At 36.1% G+C, this 20,782-nt stretch overlaps 1 protein-coding gene across 4 annotated transcripts in view; it reads right to left on the reverse strand.

The window, feature by feature from the left end:
• Positions 1–20,782, reverse strand: part of LOC138703349 (NPC intracellular cholesterol transporter 2 homolog a-like) — an 85,734-nt gene that overhangs the window by 25,314 nt on the left and 39,638 nt on the right. For 2 of the 4 annotated variants that reach the window (XR_011333121.1, XM_069831152.1), the window contains exons 2-3: positions 17,055–17,168; positions 16,385–16,560 (exon numbers count right to left, since the gene is read on the reverse strand). The exons of 1 other annotated variant lie outside the window; for it this stretch is intronic. Coding sequence is in view for 1 of the 3 variants with exons in the window: in XM_069831152.1 (XP_069687253.1) it covers positions 16,385–16,560; positions 17,055–17,168 (290 nt within the window). In the remaining 2 variants the exon portion in view is untranslated. The remainder of the gene's footprint in view (positions 1–16,384; positions 16,561–17,054; positions 17,169–20,782) is intronic. One more of the 4 variants, XR_011333123.1, reaches the window with a different exon arrangement.

The following is a 20,782-nucleotide window of genomic DNA, read 5'->3' on the forward strand; positions in this document are numbered from 1 at the left end:
ATTTTTTTTTTGCATAACATCTAGCTTATGACCAGGGAAAGGATTTATATGTAAATACATATTTACTTATAAAGCTAATATAATTTATATTTTGCATTATCTTTATGTTTCACAATGTGTAGGGTTGAAAAATCCTACTTTTATTTTCCATATTTTTCCATATTTTAGAGTTTAGTACATATTTTCGTTAATTTCCATATATTTTCCATATTTCATATAAAACAGTCCATATTATATTAGGTTTAACAATAAAAGAAAACAAAATTCCATTAACTTTTAAAAATACATTTCAACAATAGAGATTTAAACACATGTTCAGTAATCCCTTTAACATCAGAGTTATTTGAAAATTAGCAGTCCTATCAACAATGGGAAAGTAAGTTACAAAACTGTATTAATTTAATTTAAAATTTTTAACAGACTTCAGTTGTGCAGCTCAACAGTTAAATGCCAGTCAGAGTACACATAGGTTCAGTTTTGTAAATCATACTATAAAGACGGTAAATATGCCAAAAGTACGTCATTCAGTCAATTTAAAATCAAAACTAACAAGTTACATTTCAGAATTTAAAGAAGATGGTTTATCAACTGACAATAAAATATTATTTTGTAATTTGTGTCAGTGTGCAGTATCATCTACACAAAAGTTCCTGGTGCAACAACACATTACAACTAGTAAACATCAGGCCAACAAACAACTAAATTCCAAGCAGAGACAATTGTTTTTAACACAACCAACAACATCGAATGTAAGATCTGAGTTTAACATCGACCTGTGCCGTTCTCTCATCTCTGCTGATATTCCTCTCTACAAACTAAAGAATAAGGTCTTCAGGGAATTCCTTGAAAAATATACTCAACATACAATCCCGGATGAGTCAACACTTAGGAAGACGTATGCTCCATCCATCTACGATGAGACAATACAGAAGATAAGAGATGAAATTAAAGATAGTTCAATTTGGGTTTCCATTGATGAGACTCCCGACAAAGAAGGTAGACTTGTTGGTAATGTAGTTATCGGTTTGTTAAGTGAACAATATTCTGAACGAATTCTTTTACATTGTGATGTTCTAGAAAAGTGCAATAACAAAACTATAGTTAAACTGTTCAACGAAGCTATGGGTATCCTGTGGCCAAAGGGTATTATGTACGATAATGTGTTATTCTTTATTAGCGATGCTGCCCCTTATATGGTCAAAGCTGGACAAGCATTATCTGTTGTATATCCTAAATTGACTCATTTTACTTGTGTGGCGCATGCATTTCATCGTGTGGCAGAAGTGGTCAGAGACAATTTCCCTAAAGTAGATTTGTTGATTTCATCAGTGAAAAAAGTATTTCTCAAAGCTCCCAGTAGAGTTAACGTGTTGAAAGAAATGTACCCTGAAATTCCATTGCCACCAAAGCCAATTTTAACTAGATGGGGTACATGGCTAGAAGCAGTTGAATATTATGCCGAACATATAGACTCTATTAACAATGTTCTCCTTGCATTGGACTCTGAAGATGCAGTCTCAATTGATACTGCGAAAACAGTTACCTGTGACATAAGTGTGAAGAATGACTTAGCTCACATTCAGCATACATTTTCATGCATCATAAAAACGCTCAAAAGTCTCCAAAATAGGCACCTTTCACTATCTGAAAGTTTTGAAATTATAAATAGTACTGTGGAACAACTGAATCGTGGTAGAGGTAAAGTTGCAGATGCAGTAAGAGCTAAGGTGGACACTGTACTTTCAAAAAACCCTGGATATGAAGAACTACAAAAGGTTGTTGCTGTGATGAGTGGTGAATCAACAGTGAAGATTAACTTGGACTTATCCCCAGCAGACATTGTGAAATTGAATTATGTACCAGTTACTTCTTGTGACGTCGAACGCTCTTTTAGTCAGTATAAATCTATCCTCAGAGACAATAGAAGAAGATTCACTTTTCAGCACTTGAAAGAAATGTTTGTAACCTATTGTTATGGTAACAGACAATAAAAATTGTGTTTTGTTGAAACTACATTGGAAGATAAGGTACGTCCATTATATTTTTTGTTTAGTTTGATTAAAATGTACCAATATTTAACGTACATAGTCATTTTTTTATAATTTTAAGTCCATATTTAATTCCATATTTTGGTAAAAATCCATATTTAATTCCATATTTTGGTAAAAATAACTACATATATATTTACATATTTCATATATTTTTAGTCCATATAAATCCGTTCCCTGCTTATGACTTTCAACTTACCTTATAAAACTGGAGTTGAAGTAACTTTTTTGTAAGGGAGAACGTACGAGGATCACAATTAAAATAAGACTGAACTGAGTACAGACGTTACATTTTTATTTAATGACGCTGTATCAAGTGCACGTTTATCTAGAATTAAAGGAATTGTGTATTGCGAGATGGTATTTTAGCGAGACGAATATGAAGATTCACCATGAAATTGCCTAACATTCTCTTCAGAGTTGCTGAAAACTTCGGAAAAACTCAACCAGGTACTCAATCTATGCTCTCTAGTGACCCTTCGGTATAGGCCTATATGTATTTGCATAAAAATTAGTAGGGATGTTTTGAGCACAACTCATTTTGTATTCATATTTATTTATATTCACTAGGGTGACTTTTTCATATTCACTAAAAACGGAAAAAATATCCATCCATATATGCATTTAAAAACTACGATATGGGCACTAAATATTATAAAATATGCACTCTTAACTTTGGAAAAAACACTTATTTTATTTTAAGCAATTCGCTCTTTATTGTTGTTTCTTGTTATGCATAAGATATTGAGACATAACTTTATTTACCGCTGCATATTTTTCAAAATTGTCAGGCAGGAAGCTTATTCTCTTGTCCACAAAAATATTTTTAAACGAAGAGAATATCTTTTGAACATCACTGGATCAGCAATGGATTTTGTAATTATGGAGTGCTTTGTTGGTTGCCGCGGAATTGCCCACTGTGATCCACAGATAACAGTGCACTGTCTGCATATTGTCAAATTGTAACAAATAATGTGTTTGGCTGAGAAGAAACTGCCTCCTGAAAGACGCACTAGAAAGAATGGTGAACGGGAGAAGAGTTCGGGGCAGAAGAAGATATCAGATGATAGACGACATTAAGATATGTGGATCATATGCGGAGACTAAGAGGAAAGCAGAAAATAGGAAAGATTGGAGAATTCTGGGTTTGCAATGAGGGGCGGTACAATATGTATGTGTGAGTGCGTGTGTGCGTGCGTGCCTGTATGTATGTATATGTGTGTATGTATGTATTTAATGCAGTGGCGGCTCGTACCTGAAAATAATAGCGTGCTAAAAATATTTTTATACTCTCCTAATTTTTTAAGGTGAAATCCATCCGTCGACATTTTGAATCGACTTAGAATTGCCTTTAAACAGTTTGTTATTTTCAATGTATTCTCTCACTACACTGTCCACGCTGCTTATCAGATTAGTAAGACCTGTGAACACACCGGGATTATGTGACGTTTCCGTCTCATCGTGGCCACGTAGTGCTAGTTCAAATTTCCCACAAAATTTAATACAATCAATTATTTTCGATAAAATATATCGATTTTTTCGACTTTCTCATTATGTTTCTGTGCTGATTCTTCATAAGCTCAATATTTGCGGTACCAATCGTACAAAGATCAAACGAGTTTATGTTTCTTGCTGTGTGAATGTTTCTTTATATATTCATTCAGAGACAAAGATCTTTGATACCTGTCGTAGACATGAATCACCGCTACTAAATAGGAGGCAAGGGAAGCAGAACAGAGCATTTCGTATTTCGCATCCACATATTCAGTCAGTGATGTCATAAACTGTTCTGTTACATTTCCTAGTGTACACATAGTTTTTACCATCCTTTACTTTCTGCACAATATTGGTGTTGGCCGCCTAGATTTTTTATTCTAATTTAATCTTCTATGGCTGCTTGGAGAAAGCAGTTTTGAGTAATGAATCTATTGAGTTCATCGCAACGAGCTAGAAGTAGAATATAGAGTGGCGTTCACGTCTGCATCAGCGCTCTTTGTGGTACTAGTTTGAACTACCGGCCGCCACGTTTTAACTAGTATCTCACCTTAGCAGAAGTAGGCGTATAAGCACGTGGAGATTTTAAAATTCTCTCTTAAGATGCCTCTTGTGTGCTCGTCTTACAACTGTAGCAACCGAAGCGACAAAACAAAGAATATTTCATATTTGAGGTAAGTAGTCTGCCATAATTTTGTATTACTATTCATATAATAAGAGTTATAATTGTTATTACAAATTGATAGAAAGATTCTGTAACATGTTCATTGTTTTTACAGATTCCCACTGAAAAATGATTTGTTGACTAAGCAGTGGGTTTCACAAATGAAGAGAGACAAGTGGTTTCCCAAAGTATATAGTGTTTTGTGTTCTGCACATTTCGATACAAAATAAATGTATTTTGTGAACGAGAGGAGACGTTTGTTGCCCAATGCAATACCAACTATTTTCAAGTTTCCAGCTCATTTGAAAAGAAAAGATACTTCTAGGCCTCCACCAAAGAAACGAAGTTTCGAAGAAGCTTTCTCTTCTGTGGCAGAGGAAAATTCAATAGAACACTACGAGAATTCAGGTTTGTATAACATACTGACATGAATACGACCTCAAGCAGTCTATGTCTGTCCAACGAAACTGGAGCTTACGTGTCTTCCACTGAAAGCGTGTAAAAATCAACAGGAATATGCCATGGGATCCTTTTCCACTGGGCCCCTCAATTGTAGCTTGCTGTGTATTGCATTTACTTTTTTAGTTTACCTCATGGATTTTTTATGCTTGTAAACTGAATAATAATCTCCTTCATATGTATTATCAATTTTTGTATATCTTAGTTGATTGAATTGTTAATGATTTTAAATTTAATTAATCGGCTTGCTGTGCATTCTACATTTTTATATAGCTCAACTGATTGAATTGTTTATGCTTTCAAACTGAATTAATCTGCTTGCTGTACATTGTATGTTTTTGTATAGTTCAACTGCTTGCTATGTACTGTGTTTAAAAAATACGGGGTATAATTTCAGGTATGTATTTCCCACATGTAGACAATCAAAATAGTTCATTACAACATGTGTCCGGAAATGCTTCATTTCCGAGTTATGGCCTTCACAACATTGAAATTCACCGGAACGTTTTTCGTTCCGCAGGTCGTTGTCATTACAGAACATGTTCAAAATGTCCACCTCCTGCTTGAATACAGACCTCACATAGATGTCTCATTGACCTGCGAACACGATCCCAAACTCCAGGAGTATTGCGTATGTCCTCAGAACATGCCACAATTTGATTCCGAAGGGATTCCAAATCAGGCACCGGAGACGAATAAACCAATGATTTTAAATGGCCCCACAAGTAGAAATCGAGAGGGTTCAGATCAGGTGAGCGTGGAGGCCAAGCAATTGAGCCACCTCTACCTATCCACCGATCAGGAAACCTTCGATCCAAGTACCGGCGAGCCGTACGACTGAAGTGTGCAGGAGCGCCATCATGCAAGAAGTGAATGTGTTGACGATTGATCAGTGGAGTGTCTTCTAAAACATGAAGTATGGTGTTTTCCAGGAAGTTTGTGTACGCCTGCCCCGTAAGTCTGTTTACAAGTACTTGGGGTCCAATTAATCGATCACCAATGATACCGGCCCACATGTTGAGGGAGAACCACACCTGGTGATGAGATGGAACAGTTGCACGTGGGTTTTCATACGCCCATACATGCTGATTGTGGAAATTTGTTATGCCATCTCTTGTGAACTGTGCTTCATCTGTAAATAATACTAAGGCAGGAAAGTTCGGATTTACACCACACTGTTGCAAGAACCACTGACAGAACCTAACTCGTGCAGGGTATTCTGCTGGTGACGTGGCCTGTACACGTTGCAAATGATAAGGATACAATTGATACTCTTTCAATAGTCTCCAGACAGTCGTATGAGGAACATTGACTTGCAACGCTACTCTTCGTGTGCTGATAGGAGTCATGTTCACAGCCTCCAGAATCTCCTCCTGTACTTCTGGAGTTGTAGATCTTGGTCGTCCCCTTCCCAAACCAGGAGAGTTAAATTTTCCATACTCGCACAGACGGTAATGGAGACGTACAAATGTTTCCGATCTGGACATTGTCGCTGTGGGTACCTCTCCTGGTACAAACGACGAGCCAGCGCAGCATTGCCGTCCGCCTTACCGTACATGAAGTGTATCTCTGCCAGCTCTTGATTTGAATACATGTCGCACAGTCTAACGCCTACACAACACTGAATGTAACCTTCGCCTCGGAATGAACTGTCAGAGTGCCCCCTTAATTTCTCCTTTGACGGCAACGACCTGCGGAAAGAAAATCGTTCCGGTGAATTTCAATGTTGTGAAGGCCATAACTCGGAGATAAAGCATTTCCGGACACATGTTGTAGTGAACTATTTTGATTGTCTACACGTGGGAAATACATACCTGAAATTATGCCCCGTATTTTTTAAACAGCCTGTATATTTTTGTAGAGCCGTCAACATAGCTCAGTCGGCAGACTCATTTGTTTGGTGATCTGGAGCTGTGCTTGGGGTTGATTATCTGGTTAGGTTATTTCAGGGGTTTTCTCTAACCGTATGGCAAATGTAAGGTAATCTATGGCGAACTCGGCCTCATCTCATGTCGCCAAAAATTGTGTAATTCTAGTTCCACATCTAAAAGCTTTAATGTTAATCTCGCTAAGCTAAGATGTATGGAATAAAATGTTTCTGCATGGGTTTACTGACGACTATTAAAAATAAAGTGTTAGTAAAAATGAGATATACGAGTTATTGCGATATAAAATAAGATTCATAAGATGCAACCACAGTCTAATATATACAGTCGCGCAACTTCAACACTCTTTTTGCCAACATTCACGACACTAGCGTCAAGCGGCAGGCAAGGCACTGGTCATAGGGTTGATACAGCCAGCATGTGCTTTAAAGGTATGAGAGATGTTATAATAACGTTTTAATCATGCGTCGGAATAAAGGCAATGTGTGCAATGACGAAAATTGCAGTAACAACAAGTTTAAATCTCCAAATTTGTCGTTCTTCAGATTCCCTAAAGACCAAGAGGAAATCATAACTCAGTCATAACCTATAATCCACGCTGTAGGTAGCCTACGTATTGTGTTCTATAAAACATTTATTAGTTATCAGTTACCTATTTGTATGTCAGGAAGGAGAGTTTAAATAAAAACAAAGTAAATACCTGTTACAGTATATTATTGTTTTGCAGAGATCATGTGTAAATGTGTAACCATTCCGATTTTGGATAATGTATCTACAGTTTTTAATGCAAGTAATTCCATAATTATTGTATTCGTGTTTTTTCTTTATATTTTTCAAAATTTGAATGTTAAATTGCATTCAAGTAGGGATTATGGTGTTAATTTTTTCAAGAATTCATGGCGTATTATAATCCTTTTGCAAAATATTCACTTCTTGAATAAATCCAGACTGTGTCGATAAATTTCTGTGTTGGTGTAGATTCATGTGGCAGACGTATTAAGTTCTCAAGAAATAAAAGAGCCTTTTTAAATTTAATATAAAAAGCAATCTTTTCTGTAATAATTTGCATGACTGTTATTGGTGTTGATTTTACATTACCAGTGATTATTTGAGCCGTTCAGAGCAGAAGTGGTATAAGTCAAAATTAATTAATGAGGTTTAAAGTAAACATTCTGTAAAATACAGCGCAAAGCAGCAATTAATATATCCTTCGTGCTATTCACTGATTACTAATAGTTTAAATAAATTCAATATTAACTGCTACTTTGCGCTGTATTTTACAGAATGTTTACTTTAACCCTCATTACCCATTTTTGACTTACACCACTTCTGCTCTGAAAATAAAATTAGGCCTACATTTTCTGAGTTAATTGAAGTTACAATTTTTTCAACAAAGTTGTGTATTCATTTGTTCTCACCTACGTCATAATAACAGTAAGTGCAAGTAAATTACGTATTATATAGGTAGGGTAAGTTAAAATAAAGCTTATGTGTGAAAACTGGAAATGTAATGTAAAATGCGGTAAACTTTCCATAAAAATTTAAACCATAATATCAGCACTATTAGCAACTCAAAATAATAATAATAAAAAAAGAAAAATAATGAACTTCATAAATCAATGTCTGTCAAATTAAGGTTTAAATCTTCCCCTTTTTAATTTTTAAGTTTACCTCAGCGGCCGAGTTTACCCCAATTTGCGGTATGGAAAATAGTTAATTTCTCAGGAAATAGGGAGAGGAGTTCACCACGCGATGTACCCTACGAGATATGCCCTACAATTTTGACTCTTCTCACAGGAAATATAGAGTTCCAATGGTTTATAAATATATTTAGGAATGTATTGAATTAACCGTCCACGTACGAACAATTATATTATTTCAAACCATGACACGTGATCAGGGCCATGATTCAGTTGTAAGAAGCAGAAGGAATTACGTTTATTCTCAGCTTCTGAAACTTGTAGATTAACTGCGTGTGAAATTCTTCCAGGATTCTAAAGTAGAATTAGTAAGAACCATACACACTTATTGTATAGCATAAAAATATAAAATAAATTACGCAAAACCCGTTTTCTGATGTGTTATCATATGTCGTGTGCACACTTTTAACTTGCCTGCCGCTAGAAGACTACTGTCGCCCCAGCTGTCAAATGTTGGCATATTTTATACGTATGAGTTGCGTGACTGTATCTATTAGACTGTGATGCAACTATCCTGGACTACCCTTTCCCTTTCATCCTATAGAAACCACGCCCACTTCTGTACATGTTCCACATCTTAAAACTTCAATGTCAATGTGAGATGTGTAGAAGAAAATATTGCGTGGCTTTTCCTTCCCACTGGTAAAAATGGGATATGTGAGTTATTGCAATATAACAAAATGCAATATTCTAAACATTCTCTTTCAGCCTCGTCGTGTAGGAACCACGCCCACTTGTATCCACATCTTTAAGCTTCGATATTAACGTAAGGTGAATGGAATAAATTGTTGCTGCATGAGTTTTCTGACAGCTGTTAAAATAAAGAAGTGTTAATAAATTGAATTTATAGGTTAATGCGATATAAAATAAGATTCGTGAGTTGCAACATGTTCTATACAGTCACTTTCTGTATTATGCTATAGGAACCACGCCCACTTCTTGACTAGTTGAAACATGGCGGACATAGGTTCAAAAGTTTCAAAGATGGCGGCGCGATCGCCACTCTATATTCTACTTCTAGCTCGTTGGTTCATCGTGATATGACTACAGTGTATTTTTGAAACTGCTTATAATCCCAATATTAAAACCTGTCTCTGGATTAACATACACATTAAACTTACATTATATATTTGAATTACACTAGGCACAAAATATAGACAGACACACAGCAGAATATATATTTAAAATGACCACAGTGCAAAAGATAATGAATCCCATAAACCTGCACGCATTGTTTTGAAAGTGGAAAATAATCCCTATTTTAACGGACTCCCGCGAAAAGGCATACCAACATAGACCCGTAACACGTAGAAAATAAACTCAAAACTATCTGCTGAGATTATATAAAAGTAAACCTGTTTACACAAACGTTCAAAAATGTATTTCAGTATGATTATATTTATGAAAAACACAAAAAGCAAAAATAAGCTACATATATAAAACGTATTTTCTTTATTTCAAAGTTATATCTTTAGCGGTGTCTAGGCAGCACTGTTCCGTCGACTGCTACGAACCAAAGAATATAGAAGGGAAGAGAGAAAGTTTCACCACAACAAAGTGAAGAAGAGCGTACCGCGCTGCACAATACGAGCCCCTACCACAGTCTAATATATATTAGACTGTGCCCCTACCACGCCGTAGCGGAGAAGTGAGAAATATTTTCCCAAATTGAAGCAGCTGAAAGCCGCCATTTGTTAGGTAGAAGACGCGCGGGATTTCGAAACCGCTATTTGAATACGTGTTGTATTGCGTCTCCGAAAGCTAAATGTTTTTGTTTAAAGGAACAATACTTCCTTTGCGATACCTTTAATACCGTGTCTCTACTGTCAGCAGAGTTGCTAGGTTTTCTGCGAGGGAGTCGGGATATCAGAAGCTAACCTAAGACTTTAGACTTGTCAACAATTTAGCCTATCATAAGATTTATAGCAGTTTTCTGCATAGTGTTCACGTACTTTTTAATATAATAGGCCTATTCACCTCCGTTGGAAACACTAAAATACGAGAGACACACAGTACAATAAACACTACAATAATTTTTTCTTTTACTGACCGCGAATAGCCTATGTTTTAACAATTTGCTAATAAATTAATTTTTGAACCGGTACTGCAACAGTTTCACTATCTGACGATGAATCCATGTTTAAACATAGTTCACTAAACTATAAAACGCAGCAATAATTGTATGTCTCTGTTATTAGTGTAAAGTACGATATCAAAACGCTATCTTTCTTGCCAGCCAACGCACTTGAAATACACAATGTTTACTAATTGCGAGAACAGCGACTAGGGACCGGAACGGAATAATCAACAATGCGGTAGAACTAGAAGAAGTATTATTTTGCGAGTTTAGTTGCCTTACGGTAATCAGCTGGGCTGCCTCATAGACTTCCAAAATATCCGTGGATTATCTCTATGTTTTCAATGATACCATTTGAGCCAATATATAAATAAAATATCGGATAATGGGAAATACAGACTAATTTGCTGAAATATGTTCAAGGCTAATATCTGTAAAATCGGGATTTTTGTCAATCCCGACTCCCTTTAATCGGGACTCGACCAGGAAATTGGGAGAATCCCGCCTAAATTTGGATACCCGACAACCCTGGCTGTCAGATATAGGTACTGTGTTCAGACTTGCATCATTTTCATAGGAACTCTGAATGTTCACATTGTAATCTTATTGTTCATGTTATAGTTGTAATCCCCTGGTAGAGGGGCAGAGAAGGCCTGACGGCCTTATCTCTACCAGGTTAAATAAATAAATCTAAATCTAAATCTAAATCTAAATAACCACGGTTAATAAAAGAATTAATATGTCAACTTTTTAATTCAATCTGTAGGTTAAACTGCTGCATGAAGTCAAAAAAGTAGTAGCAGCAGTAGCTGGAATAGTAGTAGTAATAATAGCAGTAGCAACAGCAATAGCATAAGACATTGTTTCAATAATCCGTAACTAAGACAAGAATTACTTTCAATCAGTTATATTAAAAAATATATTTTTATAATTTATGGAGTTTCTGTATGTTTAAGTTCGGTGAATAATTTAATTAGTCATGTATGCACTGAAACAACAGCTGTTTGAAGAAAATGAATGATATAGAGTGAGTGAAGGACAATAACAGTGTATAATAACGTAGTTTGAAAGGTAATCACTATCTTCGAAATGAGTTGAACACACTGAATGATTCAATGTAGGGTAGAAATTCTCTCTGCGGATTGCACCTATCCACTTTCGGTTAAGGGAATCTTTACTCAGAGGAAACTTGAAGTATAAAGATCACATGGCAAGTACAATAGTTAGTCTTCTGTAACATAATATGGAGAAAAAAATCGTCGTAGAAATTAAGGATTATCTAACCAGTGAAATATAACACTCCTTCCTTCTTTATCGTTACATCCGTGTGCATTACTGCAATTAAAAGTAGCACACGAAAGAACCATACTTATTCAGCTCTACCAAACAAATGGCCGCTCGTCGACTGTTCAATTTGAGAACATAACACTAGCGCCAGTGAGCGGTCTAGCGGTTATTTAGTAAGTCTATGGCACAATAGAGATATCCTGAACTAGCATCAATCGAGCCCCTACCACGCCGTAGCGGAGAAGTGAGAAATATGTTCCCAAATTGAAGTAGCAGAAATCCGCCATTTGTTTGGTAGAAAACGCGCGAGATTTCGAAACCGCTATTTAAATACGTGTATTGCTTATCCTAAAGCTAAATGTTTTTGTGTAAAGGAACAATACTTCCTTTGCGAGATACCTTTAATACCGTGTTTCTGCTGTCAGCAGAGTTGCTAGGCTTTCTGCGAGGGAAATCGGAATATCAGAAGCTAACTGAAGACACTAGTCTTATCAACATTTTACCATAAAATTTATAGCAGTTTTCTGCAAAGTAGTGTTTGCGTGATTTTTAATGTAATAGGCCTATTCGCCTCCGTGATAAACACTAAAGTACAAAGGACACACAGTACAATGAACATTATAATTTTTTCTTTTATTAACCACGAATATGTTTTAACCATTTGCTACTAAATTAACTTTGTAGCCGTTACTGCAATAGTTTCACTATCTGACGATGAATCCATGTTTAAACATAGTTTACTAAATTTTAAAACACAGAAATTGTTTACACGATATCAAAACGCTATTTTTTTTGCCACTCAACGCACTCAAAGTACACAATATTTAATAATTGTGAGAGCAGCGACCAGGGACCGAAACGGATTATTAATCAACAATGCGGTAGAACTAGGAGAAGTAGGTATTATTTTGCGAGTTTAGTTGCCTTACGGCAATCAGCTGGGCTACCTCACAGACTTACTAAATATCCGTGGTAACTTCTATGTTTACAATGTTACCATTTGAATCAATATATAGGCCTAAATAAAAATATCGGATAATGGGAAATACCGACATAATTTGTTTAAATAATAATCTGTAAAATCGGGTTTTTTGTCAATCCCGACTCGCTTTAATCGGGACTCAACCAGGAAATTGGGAGAATCCTGCCTAAATTGGGATACCCGGAAAGCCTGGCTGTCAGACTTGTATCATTTTCGTAGGAACTCTGAATGTGAATATTCATAACCACGGTTAATAAAAGAATTAATGTCAATTTTTAAATTCAATCTATAGGTTAAACTGCTGCATGAAGTCAAAAAGCATTATTATTATTATTATTATTATTATTATTATTATTATTATTAGTAGTAGTAGTAGTAGTAGTAGTAGTAGTAGTAGTAGTGGTAGTAGCAACAGCAGCAGCAGCAGCAGTAGTAGCATAAGAAAATGTTTAATTAATTCGTAACTAAGATAAGAATTACTTTCAATCAGTTATATTAAACATTTTTTATAACTTATGCAGTTTCTGTAGCTTTAAATTCGGTGAAAATTATTCATAAATGCACTGAAAAAATAACTGTTTGAAGAAAATGAATGATATGGAGTAGATGAAGGACAATAGCAATGTATATGGTAATAGCATAGTTTGAAAGGTAAAAACTATCTTCGAAATGAGTTGAACACACTGAATGATTCATTGTAGGGTAGAAAATCTCTCTGCGGATTGCACCTATCCACTTTCGGTTAAGAGAATCTTTACTCAGAGGAAACTTGAAGCATAAAGAGTCACATGACAAGTACAATAATTTGTCTTCTATAACATAATATGGAGAAAAAATCGTCTTAGAAACGAAGGATTAACTAATCAGTGAAATATAACATTCCTTCGTACTTTATCTTTACATCCATGTGCATTACTGCAATTAAAAGTAGCGCACGAAAGAACTGTGCTTATTCAGCTCTGACAAACAAATAGCCGCCCGCCGGCTGTTCAATTTGGGAGCATAACACTAGCGCCAGTGAGCGGTCTAGTGGTTATTTAGTAAGTCTATGGCACCAATAGATAGTGCATGTGTACTATGAGGGATGCGCTTTGTTTTTCGGTATATAAACATTGAGGATATACGTAGTGTATTAGTATATTAAATACTCTTAAAAACAACTAAAAATGGCAAATTTTTGTTATGTTCCTATATGTAAAAACCAGGGAAAGTTTTTTTTTTGTCTTCAATCAGGTCCCGAAATATATTGACTATATGCTTTAAACCTTAAAAAATATAAGTAATAAAATTGGGCCTCGAAAGTGCTAGCTATTAAATAAAAGTAACTGCTTCAAGTAAGGAATTGTTGACTATAGTTTCATTTTGGAAGAGGAAAAAGAAAAATTAATAAAAACATATACAACCTCGACAGCGAGCTATGTTAGCTTAGATTATATGCAGTAGTTGTAGGAGTCTCCGAATGTTACGCCTGCAGTAAACTCTCGATAAAATGGAATGTTTATTATCCAGGACGATCCCTAGTGAAATCCATTTCGTGAATAATGTTTTTAATGTGCTGTACCATAATTATTAAAGCCATGTTTTAAGTTCAAATTTTCAAAATCATCCCACACAGTATTCAAAACTGCATGTCCTTAACCTACAAAACACAATACTAATCGTGATACTATTGCAATCATATCATATCATCCTATTAAAAATTGCATTTGATCTTTCTGCAAGTACAGGAAAAATACAAAGAATTCAATCTCGATAGTCTCTTCCCTATAAAAAAAAAACACATTGGTGGCCGCATATCCTGTTTTTAGCGTACGGTTTTTAAATACTAATTATTAAAGAGGGCAATATTCACTTTCGACATTTTCCATTTTTTATTCGTGCATATTGTTCTCAAAGTTCTCGTTTAGGTTCATGAACATTCAATTTACTCGTATTTATATTCTGCATACTGCAGATTTCCCCACCCATCTCGGGGAATCGCTCAATATTATGCAGGTTTACGTTATTACTTATTGTAAATTAAATTAAATTATGAGGTAAGAAAATATTGAATTATATTAAATTATATTAGGTTATACAAAATAACTGTAAATATAATTTTGACACGCACAGAAAACCAACAAGCGGGAAAACGTAATCAACTGTAGCATATGACAAAACATAGCCCTACAACATGTTGCGCCGCATGGAACGCTCCTGCCATCTGACGGTAAAGCTTTGCATAAGATATCCCTATAGTGAGCACGGTGTTGTGTGAAAAATCAGGACAAAATATTGTGACAGCTGCGTCAGGATTCGAACGCGTGTCCGACAGGGCGCGCAGCAGACGAAACGTTGGTCACTTAGGTGTGACGGACGTACGGGGAGAGTCTGCAGCCGAGAGGGCAGGGGGGCGGTGTACTACGACGCGGCGAGGGAGGTTGCGCGCGCATCTGGTGCTTGCGAGAGGGGAAGGAAGCAAACTGCTTCGTGCGGGGTGAAGGGGGGGACAGACCCTCCCGAACAGAATCGTCCAGAAGTCCGTCGAAGTGGAAATATCGAGAACTCGTACTTCCTCGCAACTATCGTGTGGGTATAAATTACGACACGCGGGTGAGCAGTGGAACAGTCAGTCAGTAACCAGTGTAGTTACAGTCAGTGGACAGCAAGCCAGCCAGTCTTGTGTACCGGAGTTCGACTTGAGTGTGTGTCCGCAACTGTGTGAGCAACCGAAGACCTGAGTTCGAGTGCAGTGGACCGCAGTTGGAGGGACCTGAGTTCGAAGTTCAGTGGACTGTCTCTAAGGTCTGGAGTTCGAGATACTGTGAACTCGAGTGACTGAGCTAGAAGAACTGTGAACTGAGAACTGACAGTTCTGATTTGTAAATAGTGCTTTGTGAACATTAGTAAAAATTAACAGTTCATTGTTGTTCTCAATAATCCAAGTAAATTGTCATTGTCGTCTGTGGAATGCAATAACTGTGTTACTGTGTGGAGAGCAAATCCCATTGTTGACGAGAGCAGAATTAAATTGTAGAAAGTGAAGACTAATTGTTGAAATAATAAAATTACATTGTTGTTTAGTATAAAATTTACAATATCAAGGAGGGGCGAGGTGAAGTGTTGTTCTGTGGATGAGAAGACACTGCTAGCCGGGCTAAATTGCGAATTAGCACGAGAGTAAGGATGGATTGCATTGAGTCTATAGAACCAAATTATCGAAAATACTGAACTATTGTAAGTAGAATTTGTATCATGTGCGTTTTTTTAACAATATTATTTCGACGAGAATTTTATGGCGTGCTACAGCACGTTAGCACGTCGGGAGCAGCCGCCACTGATCTAATGTGTTTCAATGTTTGCATTTCTTCTGTGTTCCAGACTGATTTAAGCACCATGTTGCTAAAAATAATAAAATATGGTTTTATATGCACTAAAAGCTGAAATATGCATTAACCCCTTAACTATGCACATATGTATATGCGTTATAAAACCTTGACCTTTAGTTTTGGATAGCTTGAAACGAATTTATATAATGCTAGCATATGATTTGCAACTGAGGAAAAAAAAATGCAAATATGCTAAAATTCGCTCCCTAATCAGCACTAACCGTAGCATGTTGCTGACAATTCTTTCTTGGGATCTGTGCATCCTTTGTACCGTCTTTTAAGCAAAAACAGGAAATATAATATGACCGTCACTGGATTTATTTTTAGTTTGTTTACCACCACCACCACCACGATCCTATTAGTTATAGCAGATACATTTGTTTAGCCAAATGGACATTATGTGGAATATTAAAACTTACCGGTGGAAAATATTTTGATATCAGAATTGTTGTGTTGTAATGGTACTCCCGTCCTTTATGCAGAGGACATGTCAAACCACTGTTCACACAAGCATCTGAGCTATAATGTGGCAACGGTAAAGGAATATTAAAGATAATGACATGTTCATCTACTAACACATGATTGTTCGCAGCGGCTGAAAAACATAATAAGTTACATATCAGTCTTTCACAGATCTCTAAGTAAGCCAAACTTCTACAGAGTAACATCAGGAACTGGAATTTTATGGGAATGGTTTATTAATAATTTTCGATAAAAAATCGTGATTCTAATGGATGAAAATAATTTTAAACACACTTGTAGATCGACGATAATTTATATTGATGTTTGTTATTGCAATAGACAGCACCTCTTTGGCTCTAGAAGAGTATTGTTTCTCGGCTGCAGTAATCATAAGCGTACTGGAAAATGTTGAGTAGCCTAAAATACTGGCGCAGTGTGAATCCCTAAAGTTGAACATTAACTGCACTCTCATAGTGCTAATTATATGATTTCGCACTCTGAAAAACAACCAAAAGGTTATACTCGAAGGATTTTCATATCGTTCGCGGAATAAACTGAGCCCGTAATCGGACTTCCTTTTTTCTACCAAACACTAGACAGCCAATGGCTCGCTTAAGTTACGCTTACTTTCGATAAATGTGATATCCATGGTTGCTTTAGTATCCTTTTTCATAGAACAGACAGATTCTGATCCTGGACATGTTGATATTTTGACTTCTACCAAACGTCCTTGAGTGGCTTCTGAAATAATAAGTAAACAAATAGGGTACATGTAGGTTACCTTCCGGTATTTAAAATATTACAATGCTTAATGAATTCCTATAAAGCATACATATATACATACATACGTACATACATACACATATACACATACATACATTCATACATACATACATACATACATACATACATACATACATACATACATACGACAAATTATTGAGTGGTGGTTTGAAAAACAATTTAGAGGATTTTTTGTGGGAAATTAATGAAGACGGAGTGGGAGACATTGAATAGAGCTAGGAATTTTAGGTGCAAAATTTAGGTAAAAAGGTGCAGAAAAGGTGCTTTAATTTAGCTGGAATAGGTGCAAAAAAGTTGAAAATTTTAAACATATAAATATTCACACACACCGTACCAAAACTCTACCAAACACATAAGGACACAAAATTCACTCTTGTAGTAAAACTTTTGCCCAGAGAAGTCTCACAACACAATGTTATTAAAGTTACAAGTCCTGGAAACTGTTAAAACAGATACAATTTAACATTTCAATGTTTTTTTTTTTCAGTGACGCTGCATCTCCGATCACTAAGTAAATATTTGTACGTAGAAAATGAACCTTCAACGTCAACAGAGACAAGTGGTGCATATTGTGTCTGTATTCTTGTTTGTTGCAACATCTTCAACATCAGAGTTTTTAGCTAAACTCTGCTCCAGCTTCTGCTTTCCAGTGCTTCCTTCACATCCATCAGAACAGCCCACTGTGAATCTTCCTCAGGACAGTGTTCCTCCAATGTTATAATGGCAGTTGTCAGGAAAGAGTAACCATGCACAATATAAAGTTAATCTTGCAACTCTTGTTTAACTGCTAGTTCTTTGGCCTTTTTTAAAGCTGAAGAATCATTTGGTATAGCATCTAAGAAATCACATATAGTCTTAAATGGTTACCAATAAACACTACAGACTTTAACCAAGTACCTCATCTAGTGAGAATTGGGGAAGTCGGAAGAGAAAGTCCTGTGATTTCAACATACTTTTGTATCCTAGCAGGAGCCTTTTTCAGCAATTTCTTAATCCAAGATAGAAATTCATTTACATATGGATATTCATCTTTTAGTGCCTCACAAACTCGATACAATGCAGGTCACATGTTTTAGATTAGAGTACATAGGTTTCAGATTGGCAATAACCAATAATATGTAAGATGCTTGGTCCGTAAGTACTAGCCACACTCGATCCTTCAGGCCACAACACAACAGATGCATTATTGAAACTTTGCATCACACTGACATGGTCTGTTTTGTTCAGAAATCATGGGTTTCACTTGCTGTCCATTAAGGGGTGCCAATAAAATATTTAGAACACATCTCATCTGCCTGTCAGTCGTTTCATCTAATATAAAGTATACTGGATTTTCAGCTACTGTTTGCCTGATCTGTTTTAATTTTTCTTCATGAAGAGGCTGAAGATATGATTTTCTTAAGGTGCTCTCATTTGGAACAATCTTTTTTTTTTTAGTAGGTTATTTTACGACGCTTTATCAACAGCTTAGGTTATTTAGCGTCTGAATGAGATGAAGGTGATAATTCCGGTGAAATGAGTCCGGGGTCCAGCACCGAAAGTTGCCCAGCATTTGCTCGTATTGGGTTGAGGGAAAACCCCGGAAAAAACCTCAACCAGGTAACTTGTCCCGACCGGGAATCGAACCCGGGCCACCTGGTTTCGCGGCTAGACATGCTAACCGTTACTCCACAGGTGTGGACACGGAACAATTTTCCCAGTATATTTCTGCAAGTACGTTTTCATAATAGGGTTGTTAAGTTTCGAAAGAGGAATACCACACGCCACAAATATCTTTACTGTTTCAGTAAAAAATTCGTTTTTGTTTGTTAAAGTTGAAGAAGCCAGTGCATCGCCAATAAACTGTTGTCGCACTCCACCTTTATTGCGTTGTAGTTCTTTATTCTTCACATGTTTTGGACTATATATATGCTGTGTAACACGATTACGTTGGTGTTTGTCATCAATTGTTATTGAAATATCACAAACATGGCACTTCAGAATAGAACCGTCACTGTGAATGCCTCTGCACTAAACTGTTTAACAATATCACGTATTTTCCCGGCGTTCACTTTCTGTTTTGGCATACTGGAGACACAGGAAAATAGCGGACACTACACTGATCGAAGTGTATTCGGAACTGAAAAATTATAAAGATTTTAATTTGTTCCAGCCCTCCCACCTCCCTTTACTTGCTCTACAATAGCCTTCGCTTAATGGTGGTTCAGTGAAGCAAAAATAACTATGCAATAACATTGGCCTGACGGTGGTTCAGTGAAACAAAAGTAACTATACAATAACATTGACCTAACGGTGGTTCAGTGAAACAAAAGTAACTATACAATAGCCTTGGTCTAACGGTGGTTCAGTGAAACAAAAGTAACTATACAATAACATTGGCCTAACGGTGGTTCAGTGAAACAAAAGTAACTATACAATAACATTGGCCTAACGGTGGTTCAGTGAAACATAAGTAACTATACAATAGCCTTGGCTTAATGGTGGTTCAGTGAAGCAAAAGTAACTAAACAATAGCCTTGGCCTAACGGTGGTTCAGTGAAACAAAAGTAACTATACAATAACATTGGCCTAATGGTGGTTCAGTGAAACAAAAGTAACTATACAATAGCCTTGGCTTAATGGTGGTTCAGTGAAGCAAAAGTAACTATACAATAGGCTTGGCCTAACGGTGGTTCAGTGAAACAAAAGTAACTATACAATAACATTTGCCTAACGGTGGTTCAGTGAAACAAAAGTAACTATACAATAACATTGGCGTAACGGTGGTTCAGTGAAACAAAAGTAACTATACAATAACATTGGCGTAACGGTGGTTCAGTGAAACAAAAGTAACTATACAATAACATTGGCCTAACGGTGGCTCAGTGAAGCAAAAGTAACTATACTATAGCATTGGCCTAACGGTGGGTCAATGAAGCAAAAGTAATGTGATGCAGCGATGGCAACTACCTACAATAATATTTTAATACTTGAATACTGAAATTACGAAACATAAACAGTTTATCTTTAATTATTTAAAAAATGATCTAGGCCTATAAAAGCTGCAAAAAGGAACTTTCATTGTAAAAAAGTGCGAAAAGGTGCTTGTATTGAAAAAAGTGCAAAAAGGTGCTACCAAAACACAGTTATGAGTTTCATATTGTAGGTATACCGATAAGCTATCACAATTTGACTATAATTATGTGTGTGTGTTCCGCCTTTGCTTATCATACAATTAAATGGAGAAACTAATAAATCATTAACGTTTTCGGTACTTATGTACCATCTTCAGATGATTGTATATAATGCTAATTGTTAACCAAGCCTCTAGGTGCATGTGTCGTAAACTTAAATAATCAGTGTTTTTGTGCGTACTGTACTATATCGATGAAGTGTTGCCATGATTGCATAAATAAGTACCTAGCTCTTATATACTATTTGTTGGTACAACATACTATCAAAATTAAAAATTAAAAATTAAATGTTTCAGTCAATGTTTAAAAACACTATTTAAAAAACACTATTTAAAACTGTTTAAAAACACACAGTTTGTGCATCACTTTAAATATGTG

This window comes from Periplaneta americana, chromosome 7, assembly GCF_040183065.1.
Source record: "Periplaneta americana isolate PAMFEO1 chromosome 7, P.americana_PAMFEO1_priV1, whole genome shotgun sequence".
Lineage (NCBI taxonomy): Eukaryota > Metazoa > Arthropoda > Insecta > Blattodea > Blattidae > Periplaneta > Periplaneta americana.